This window comes from Triticum aestivum, chromosome 5D (assembly GCF_018294505.1).
Source record: "Triticum aestivum cultivar Chinese Spring chromosome 5D, IWGSC CS RefSeq v2.1, whole genome shotgun sequence".
NCBI classification, from domain to species: domain Eukaryota; kingdom Viridiplantae; phylum Streptophyta; class Magnoliopsida; order Poales; family Poaceae; genus Triticum; species Triticum aestivum.
This window is the reverse complement of record NC_057808.1, coordinates 11,661,969-11,673,025: the sequence shown is the minus strand read 5'-3', so window position 1 is coordinate 11,673,025 and position 11,057 is coordinate 11,661,969. Positions and strand designations below refer to the sequence as shown.

Here is an 11,057-nt window from a genome sequence, read left to right as displayed (position 1 = left end):
AGTTGATAGAAAACATAATTAATATGATGAAATTTTAACTCACCAGGATCTATAGCGGAGTATTTCTAGTATTCTTCTCTAGTTTCAGTGCCTTCGAATTTGCGAGAAAAAAAATCCTAGAATAAGTAGAAATTACAACACGGAGTTTGTAGTGGTGAAAATCTGTATATCAAGGGCATAAGGAAGACGTATGTGGTCATGCAAAAAGAGATCTAGGGGGGCCTACCCCTAAATGACCGAAATAAATTTATGCGGCGCGCTTCTGGCATGAGCATTGGAAAATAGGCATAGAAAAAAGTTGTGTACAATTAAAAGGATTTCCAGGGACAAAACTGCTAGGGCACAGTTCTCACTTGGGTTAGCGCAGACTCGCAGGCTTAAAACCGAAGCTAGGGATCGATCCCCTTCACTCTCACCCCCCTCTTTTCCAGTCCAATTGTCCAAACATCCTACCCCTTTGAATCGCGGTCTTGCCATGGCGGCGGCGCGACCATGGTCCAGCCTCCATGAAGACCTTCTCCACCGTATCATCCTCCTGCTAACGTGCATCGCCGACCGCGTTAGGGCGTCCGCCGTCAGCAAGCACTGGCGCCAGGTCGCGCTGCAGAACCCGTCCCCGCTGCCATACCTCGTCAGGCCGTCCACCGCCCGGACCGAGAGCTACCGGATCTTCGGTCGCTTCGCCGATCCGCGCCCGTACCTCTCCGCCGAGGGCCGCGCAGAGCGTTTCTGCGGCTCGGCTCCAGGCGGCTGGTTCGTGGTCGCATCCCCGCAAGGGCGCGGCCACGCCCTGCTCAACCTCGGCACGGGCGAGCGCGTCGCGCTCCCGGATCGCGTATGCATCCCCATCAACTCCGGCAACATCAGGTGTCCCATGATGATCCGCGCAGCCGCCATGTCTGCCGCCCCGTCTTCTGGTGCCTGCGTGGTCGCTGCCATAACGTCGACCAGGACAACCATGGCGTTCTGCCGGCCGGGCATGGAGTGCTGGACGTCGCTGCCGGCAGAGATGACGGCCCGGCCCAACGCCCAAGACCTGACTTACCACGACGGATGGTTCTGGGCCATCGACTCAGATGATGACCTGTCCTGCTACAAGGCCGAACTTTCGACATCTAGGCAAACCATTCTACATCTTGCCTACGGGATTGGTGCTCCCCGGACGGACATGGCACACGGCGAGATCGTGTCCCGCTACCTCCTGCCCTCCGCCTCTGGCGCCGATCTGCTGATGGTGAGGAGATTCATCTCGCCGGCGACAGGCCGCACGTCCCGGTTCCAAGTCTACAGGCTACAGAAGCCACAGGTGGGCCGGCCGGCTTCCTGGCGCGTCTACAAGATGACCCGGCAGCTGCTCTTCGTCGGCCGGGCCTGCTCCAAGGCCTTCGACACGAGACACGCCGGCAACCCGGGCTACATCTACTTCCTCGACGACGTCTACCCTGGTGCTCCGCACGAGCAGAACGAGTATCCTTGTGCTGATGCCGGCGAGTGGGATTGCTCAATCCCTGGTGAGACCCAGCGCTGCCTGCCATCGGCTCCACCCTCGGACACCTCGCCGTGCATTTGGTACCACCATTAATAATCCAGCTACCCAGCACCAGGTTCAGTTTGAGGCACCATTGAGATTTTGATAAGTTTATTAGAATACGTGTCTGTTGTTTGTGTTTGCTCCTGGTCAGTGTTTCTTTGTTGTAGTTCTATGGGAAACTGCATATCCAGTTTGTTGTGTGCTCCAGGTCTGTATTTGTTGTATTTGTTGTTTTCGTCAGTTAATTTGCAGGCTGTTTTCAAACTCATTTCATCTATATGAAATTGTCAACTATTTAGACTGCTACCGGCTACCTATATATGTTTTTTGAATTATGTGTGTGATTTTCTGGTGTGATATTTTCCACACTATTTCAAGTAGGGCACACAATTTCTGATTGTATCGTTGAGTGCATCAGTCAGTGGCAGAGAGGTTCTCCCCTGTTTTACAGAGATCTGTAAGAGTGCAACTGAATATTTCATGTGTGTTCAGGTGTAGGGATTAACTAGTACTGAACTACTGATATGTTGAAGACTTTAGTCTTTTATAGATGATCCTTCTTCACTTGTCAGGAATGTTTTCCATTTGTGCCACTGAAGAAACCTCACTTCCTTCAATACAAGAGGACGCCTATGCTAGAACTGTTATGGTACCGGTGACACGGTGACAGTTCAGGAACTATGCGATCTCGCAAAAGCTTTTGCGCCGTTGACCCTTAATTTGTATTTTGGAAATTCAGATCGCAAAGAATCGAGTGTAGGGTTTGGCAGCTGGTACACTTGGTTTTGTTTCGAGCTTTGCTGTTGCAAGTAGCTGGTACACTTGGTTTTGTTTTCTTTTTTTGGTTTGAAAGAGTGACGTTAACTTGGAAAAATAATAAATACTCATGAATTGAAGTAGTACTAGAAGTAGTAATAGTAGTTGTTGCAATAAGCTTAAATGGGAAACTGAAAGTTCCATGTCCAGCTTGTTATTTGTACTTGATTTTAAGACTGTTTTTGAACTCATTTCATGTATGAAACTGTGATCTCTTTAGACTGCTACCTGCCTATACATATTTGTTTTATTCCTATATATGCCTCTCATTTTTCTGGCTCCCATAGTACTTCAATTATGTTTAAGATTATATGGCGTAAATTCAACTTCAGAATTTGAGATCCATTTAGGTGCTGAAATAGTATCTTCAGTAGTGTACAGAATTTCCAATTGTATTCTGTGATTGCTTCTGTCGGTAGGCAGTAGTGTACAGAATTTGAGATCCGGCGCTGCCTGCCATGGTCGCCCCCCTCAGACACCTCGCCGTGCATTTGGTACCACCATTAATTACCCAGCAGGTTGAGTTTGAGGAATCATAGAGATTTTGATCAGTTTAATTAGAGTCTTTGTTGTTTGTGTTTGCTCCTTGTCAGCGTTTCTTTGTTGTTGTAGTCGCCGATGTGGTTCTTTATTATGGGAAACTGAAAAATCCATATCCAGAGGCTGTTTTGGAACTCATTTCATCGATCTATATGAAATTGTGAACTGTTTATACTGCTACCAGCTATATATCTTGTTTAAATTATGTGTATGAATTTCTGGTGTAAATTCGACTTCAGATTTTTGATGTTTTCCGCCGTATTTTCAGGAGGTGAGCCGCAATGCCATGATTTAATTGGGGAACCAACACCCGATTGTTAAATCTCTGTTGTTGATGTAGGCGTACGAACACCATCTAATCCCACTATTGATATAGCTATTTGACAAAGGCGTGCAAGTAAGGAGAAAGTCGTGGCCAAGAGCATAGCGCAATTCAATGAAGGAATGCTAGATGGTTCATATTCCCTACAACGCCAGTTATATATTTGTCGTGTTGCTGCTAAGGGGATTTACAAGACCTCTGCTAGCACAACATCAGCGGGATCCCATGCGGGGTACTGATGGGAGCAATAATGGTGCTACGGAACTGCTCTGGTGTTAGCAAAACTGCGACAGTTCGTGAATTTCGTGATCACGCGAAGGCTTTTGCGCCGCCAGGCCTTTGTCTTGTGGAAACTCAGATTGCACTTAATGGAGTGGGAGGTTTGGCTGGTACACTTGGTTTTGATTTGAGCTTTGGTGTTGCAAGTACTGGTCGTACAGGGGCCGGGTTTTTAAAAATAAAATTGGGAAGAATGATGTTAACATGGAAATAAAAAACTCAGGAAATGTAGTAGCAGTAGTACTATAGTAGTAGTATAGTAGGAGGTGAACCAATGGAACCGGTGGGGAGGTGCACCCTTTTTTGAAAAAAAAAATAGTAACTGCATAGATGGTCAAAAAATCATGAAATTTTTTTGGCAATTTTTTTTGGCAATAATAGGCAGAGAAAGGACCGCCATGGTATTGTTGGCGAAAACAAAATCATCACTATATTAATTAGAGGGACTGTTCACTCTATATTGTCCTAGAATTTTTTTTTCGCTCATGTTTTTACCGGAGTTTTCCTTTGCCAAAATATTATACAAGTGTGGCAGTAGTTAAAGCATGTTTAAAAAAGTTTTGAACATTTTTGACCTTTTTCTGAATTGCTAAAAAAATCCGGATAATTCTTTATCATGTTCATCTACAGTCTAGTGTATCTGGGTATTTTCCCTAGTATAGTTGTGCTAGTTGTTTTCCACGTTTCACATGCATGGTTGCACGTAAGAACCTGCACAATAGATCATCTGCATCTGCATATTTGATATGTGTTTAGGCATACAGTAAGTAATGAGTGCTGACTGAATGTTGTAGACTCCCTTCTTTACTTCTTAAAATGTTCACGGCATATACTTATCATATGTTCTCCATTGATGACATCGAAGAGAAATTATTCCTCTCTTCATCTCTTGCTATTCTCGGGGAAAAATGACTCTCTGGCAACATGTAAGGAGATAGAAATTCTGACAATGTTTGGGAGTTAGTTATTAAACCAGCTTTCATCTAAGCTGTGTGGTAGACTGTGCCCATGTGGTGTGGCGCCCAATCTTTATAGCTGGGAAAATGCATACATAGCCACACCAAATGGGATAGGCCGATCGCCTCACTTAGGAGAATATTTTACATGACCATATTCATCTATATGTCCTGCATAAAATGGGCTCTGTAAGATCCCAAGGAGTAGAAATCTAGAGATCATTCAACTGACATGATCCAACTCGCCATCGGAATTACCTTTTTATTTTAAATAATACAAAAATGTATTTTTTGTTGTTGCAAATAAAGATTGTGATTTGCAACCCTACCGAAGTAGAAGAAGAGATCCAAGGATGACCATTGGCCAAAATTTATTTTTTCTTGTTACCAGCGTTTAGATACTATGTGGCGTAGAAACAATCTAACAATATTAAGAGGTAAATGCAGACAAGGTAGACATTAATTCCACGTAAAACTGTTAGCACCCGACGGTGGTGCCTGCACTAGACCTCCATTGCCTCTTCAGCAATTTGAGGAATATCCTGTAAAAACAATTTGAGCAATATTCATTTGGAAAAGTACTAGGATCAAAATGAGCACGCACCCTGCATGTTACGTGATCGTGCATGTTACGTGATCGCTGATGCATCTTATTAGGTTAACCAACAAGATCCCATTGTTTCTCTGTTCCTGGCTCACCAACACCGTCTAGTCGGTCTAGTGTCAATAGTCATTACTGTCACAACGCTATTTGACAAAAGGTGAGTAAAATAAATAGGACCATCACCAAGATAATGCATGGTGCGACTGAAGGAAAGGAAGGGTTAGAAGGTTCATTATCCTATGCAGACCAGGTGGCATGTTCCTGCCAAGGGAAACTACATGTAGTCATGCATGCGACTGATCAGCTATTGTACGAGGCCACATTGATGGCATTACAGGGAGCTACATAGCTGGCTGGCAACTTACACAGTGAAGTCTTAACCACAGCCCCCGTGTCATCCGCGTGGGCGACTTGGGCGGCGGCTGAGATCTTTTTATAGATGATCCTTCTTCACTTGTCAACCGTATGTTTTCCATTTGTGCCACTGAAGAAACCTCACTTCTTGAATACAAGAGGACGCTATGCTAGAACTGTTATGGTATTGGTGACACTGACAGTTCAGGAACTTTGCAATCTTGCAAAGGCTTTTGGGCCGTTGACCCTCTGTATTGTGGAAATTCAGACCTCAAAGAACCGAGCCTAGGTTTTGGCAGCTAGTACCCTTGGTTTTGGTTCGAGCTTTGGTGTTGCAAGTAGTGGTTGTACTGTTGTTTTTTTTTTTGAAAGAGGGATGTTAACTTGGAAATAATAAAAACTCAGGAATTGATAATTAGCAGTAGTTGTAGTAGTTGTTGTCGTAATAAGTTTAGATGGGAAACTGTAAGTTCCATGTGCAGCTTGTTGTTTGTACTTGATTTGAAGACTGTTTTTGAACTCATTTCATGTATGAAACTGTGATCTCTTTAGACTGCTACCTGCCTAGACATATTTGTTTTATTTCTATATATGCCTCTAATTTTTCTGGCTCCTATAGTACTTCAATTATGTTTAAATTATATGCCGTAAATTCAACTTGAGAATTTCAGATCCATTTAGGCTCTGAAATAGTATCCTCAGTAGTGTGCAGGATTTCCGATTGTCTTCTATGATTGCTTCTGTCGGCAGGAAGTTGTGTTTTCCATTCATGGTCGCATACAGTAGGGAACGACTATTGACTGAATGTTGTAGACTCTTTATGCCCCTTCTTCACTTCTTGATATGTTTCCAAGTATTTGCTCAGCTGAATGTTTGATGCGTGATTGCGGCATATACTTATTATATGTTCTTCATATATATGCCATTGAAGAAAACTTATTCCTCTCTTCATCTCTTGCTATTCTCGGTGAAAAATGTTTCTCTGGCAATATGAAAGGAAATAGAAATTCTGACATTGTATTGGAGATCGTCAATAAACCGTCTTTCATCTAAGCTTTGTGATATGTTGACTGCGCCCATGTGGGCGGCGCCCAATCCTACAGCTGGGAAAATCTACAAAGCCACACCAAATGGAACAGGCCGACTCACATAGGAGAATATTTTCTATGATCATATTCATCAATATGTTCTCCATAAAACAGCCTCTATAAGATCCCATGGAGCACAAATCTAGGGATAATTCAGCTAACATGATCCAATTTGCTATTGGAATTAGCTTTTATTTTTTGCAAATATAGATTGTGATCTGCTACACCACCGACGTAAAAGAAGAGATCCAAGGATGAACATAGGCTAAAATATACGATTTTCTTGTTTCAGCATTTTGATACGATGTTTGGACGTACTGAGAAACTAAAGCTATTAAGGGGAATTAATACATGGACACGGTAGACATTAATTCCATGTGAAAGTGTTATCACGCGACGGTGTTGCCTGCACTGGACCTCCAATGCCTCTTTAGCAATTTGAGGAATATCCTTTGAAAAAGGCAATTTGAGGAATATGCATTTATAAATGTATTAGGATCAAAATAAGCACACGTTATACATGTTAGGTGACCGTTGATGCATCTTACTAGCTTAACCAAACCAACATCCCATTGCTGCTCTCTTCCTGTCTCATGAACAGTTGTAGTCAGTCTAGTGTCATTACTGACACACAATTGTTTGATGAAAGGCATGTAAAGTAATAGCGTCATCACCCAAGAACATGCATGGTGCAACTGAATGAACAAAGGTTTAGAGTGTTTGTTATCCTATGCAGACCAGGTGGCGTGTTGCTGACAAAGGAAACTACATATTGACACGCACTGCAACTGATCAGGTATTTTATGTGGTCGCATTGACGGAAAAACATGAAGCTACATAGCTGGTTGACAGCCTACACAAATACATGAGCACAGGAAAGCGCGCGAGAGAGAGAGAGAGAGAGAGAGAGAGAGAGAGAGAGAGAGAGAGAGAGAGAGAGAGAGAGAGAGAGCTAGTTCGACTAAAGCAACAAGAGGCAAAGACATGGATTTGGTTTGGAGGGAAAAGGATGTACAAAAAGAAAAGGTCAGGTAGACCAAACATTGGAGCGACCTCGTTAGGGCCTGGTCTGTAGCATCTATTTTATTTGTACTACAAAAAAGGCATTATGCAGATAGAGAGGCGTGGCTTGCGCATAGCGCCCACACGGCAGATAATGTGATCGAAATTATACCATCTATGAGTAAACGTTGTCTAGGGAAAATGTTATTACATTTTGCAATGCTATGAAATAAAAAGGTTGGGAGTTTGGTTTTAAAGGGAAGAAAAATTTCATAACAATAAATGGTTTAGTCATCTATTCCAGTTAAGTTTTTGTCCAGCATAAAATAAGTACTAATATACCCCATATACTAAGTGCGACACCATGTCCATTCACTAGAATACGGTACCCCCCCCCCCCCCCCCCCCCCCGGCCAAGAATTCAGAGGATTACTGAAGAAGTAATCATCTGCCGTTCAACACTTTAGAACTTCAAATTATTTAGAGCCAAATCTTGTACTGTATTTACACCATATGTTACAAGTGGCCAAATTAGTGTTTCTATGTTCTAATGTACCAACAAGCCAAGAGAGAGAGAAAAATCTACCTCTTATTCTTGTGTTTTTTTAGTGCTCTAGTGATTTTAACCATTGAACTATTAAGCTACATGATGAAAATTTGTTTCTCATTACTGTTTTTTTTGTTAGTTTTCCAACAATTTTCTAGAGCTCTGAATGTACTGTTGTACTATTGCGGTGGAGAATACAAATTTGTTTTTCTTTTACTAATAAAAGAATTCTTTTGTTAGGGTGGCTTCGAATAGTTTTCTAATGTATGTACCATTGAACTATCATTGTGTTTCTCACTAATTTTTTTTCCCCAAACTAAATGTGCCTACAGTAGACTATATGATATGTAGGGGAAAACCAAAGATTGTGGTCGATAGAAAAGCTTAAAAAACTTTGATTGATATTAAGCATGCCTAGGCATATTCTGATGAACATAGACCCAACAAGACATTTTGCCTTCTCAAGGAAACATATCAATATGGAGAAGCAGATATACAAAGGACAATGGAAGGCGGAAATAGGGATTATGTTTGAGACAGGCTGATTTGTTATCGGGGAGCATCTGAATGGGCTGGAGCATCTCTTTGGTCGTCGTCTCGGGGAGCTCGTGTATGGGGCAGAAGAGCCGGGGAGAAATGGAAGACACATTCATTCACTTGATATACTGTATGGCTCACCCCTGTGTACGTCTTATACATTTTTCTCACTCCAGTCTCATGTCATGCACGAGTCTAGTCTGGAAGGAAATCCATCGATCAGTGCTGCCAGAGTCACATCTCCATCGACTTTTATCAAAAAGGAAAATATGGTATTTCCCTCGCCGCTATGTGAAACTACAACGACCATTTTTTCTAAACGGAAGCACAAAATGGACTCCATCTCATTGACTAAGAATAATAGTGTCCTCTAAGATTAATAGGAGCCTCTCCTCGTGGAAGTTCTAGAAAAAAATGGTGTTTAGTTATTTAGCAAAAACACAAATAAAACCGCAATTCAATCAGTCAATCACGAATATTGACTGGCATGGACACTCACTGCGCAACGCCCAATCTGGTTACCTATTTAGAGTCCGCAGACGCTCCCCCGCAAATAAAAAAAGTCACACACCACCGAGAAGAGAATGGAGGTCTAGACGAAGTACAAGCATCAACATTGTCATCCACCAAGAAGCTCTTGGACAAGCTCACTATGGATAGGTTTATAATCAAGTGTGGACTGTCGAGACACGTAGACGTTCATATATTAATTTACTAATGTAACAAATAAATTCTTTGCTAAAAGAGATATACACATATTATCCAGTGATAAGTACAGTCAATGTTTATTGGCTTGGCAATCTTCTGGGGAAAATTCCTTAGCCACACGATGATGGACCTAAAGTTATTACACTGGGGTGCCAAATAGTGCAATTTGATCTATATATCATCGTAATCCTAGCCAATACTTCTCAAAGAGCATTATATGTTTTGCCCAATTAGTGTCTATGTACATAAAAAATTAGATTGCACTTTTAGAGGGGGTGCCATGGCACCCCCACTAGATCTGGCACTGTAGCCACACATATGTCCCACCATGCTCTTTGCCTAGCTTAGCTAAGCCATGAATTTCCAAGCACACCATGGGCAACTTTTAAAATTGTTGCATCTCTTTCACGGATTAATTCACGAAGCACATTCACTCTCAATGCATAGCAGGAGGTGTTTGAGATCTTGGTGTTCACCAGCTCAACGGCTTGTTGTTTGTACTTGATTTGAATACTGTTTTTAAGCTTATTTGATGTGTGGCATTCTGATCTGTTTAGAACACTACCTTCCTATACATGTTGTTTGATGCACATAAGAACAAGTAGAGAACGTAGATGATCTGCAACTGAGAATATTTATGTATACTGTAAGTAACTAATATTGACTGAATGTTGCAGATTGTAGATGGCCCTTCTTCACTTCTTCATATGTTTTCAAGTCTTTGCTCAGCTGAATGTATGATAGGTGTTCACGCCATATATTTATTTTATGTTGTCCACTTATGCTATTGACAAGGGTGCGTGGAAACTTGCTATCCATGTGCCCGAACCATGAGTTGGTCGCGAGATCTTATGGGTTTCACCTAGCCTACTCCAACTTGTTTGGGACTAAAGGCTTTGGAAATTGTCTCTTTGGTAATGTGAAAGCAATAAGAGCTATATAATACCACATCCGTTCACTATTGTAAGATGTTCTATTTTTTCTGTTACAGATGTATATAGAAACATTTTAGTGCGTCTGTTCTACCATTTCATTCCATATGTAGTCCATACTGAAATATCCGACATATCTTATATTCGTGAATGGAGGGAGTATTTGTTGGGGAACGTAGCATGCAATTTCAAAAAAATTCCTACGATCACACAAGATCTATCTAGGAGATGCATAGCAACGAGAGGGGGAGAGTGTGTCCACATACCCTCGTAGACCGAAAGCGCAAGCATTATGTTAACGCGGTTGATGTAGTCGAACGTCTTCACGATCCAACCGATCCAAGTACTGAACGTATGGCACCTCCATGTTCAGCACACGTTCAGCTCGATGACGTCCCTCGAGCTCTTGATCCAGTAGAGGGTCGAGGGAGAGTTCCGTCAGCACGACGGCGTGATGACGGTGTTGGTGATGTGATCTGCGCAGGGCTTCGCCTAAGCACTACAACGCTATGACCGGAGGAGTATACTGTGGAGGGGGCACCGCACACGGCTAAGAAACAACTTTTGTGCCTTTGGGGTGCCCCTTGCTCACGTATATAAAGGAGGGGGGAGGAGGAGGCCGACCCAAGGGGGGGCGCGCAAAGAGGGGGGGGGTCCTACTAGGACTCCGTTCCTAGTAGGATTCGGCCCCCCTTTCCTTCCAACGGAGAGGGGGAAAGGGGAAAGGAGGGAGAGGGAGAAGGAAAGAGGGGGGGCACTCCACCTCCCGTGGCCTGCCTCCTCTCCTCGACTATGGCCCAATAGGCCCATTAACTTTCCTAGGGGGTTCTGGTAGCCTCCC

General features: G+C 42.9%; 1 protein-coding gene across 1 annotated transcript; it reads left to right on the top strand.

Annotated features, from left to right (window-relative positions):
* Positions 1-475: 475 nt before the first annotated feature.
* On the top strand, positions 476-1,611 carry LOC123124108 (uncharacterized). The gene has a single exon (XM_044544807.1). The coding sequence runs from the start codon at positions 476-478 to the stop codon at positions 1,580-1,582; it is 1,107 nt and encodes a 368-aa protein (XP_044400742.1). The 3' UTR covers positions 1,583-1,611.
* Positions 1,612-11,057: the final 9,446 nt, after the last annotated feature.

What these genes read in the sequence shown, in the direction of transcription:
- LOC123124108 (XM_044544807.1), top strand. Translation starts at nt 476, where the DNA reads ATGGCGGCGGCGCGACCATGGTCCAGCCTCCATGAAGACCTTCTCCAC.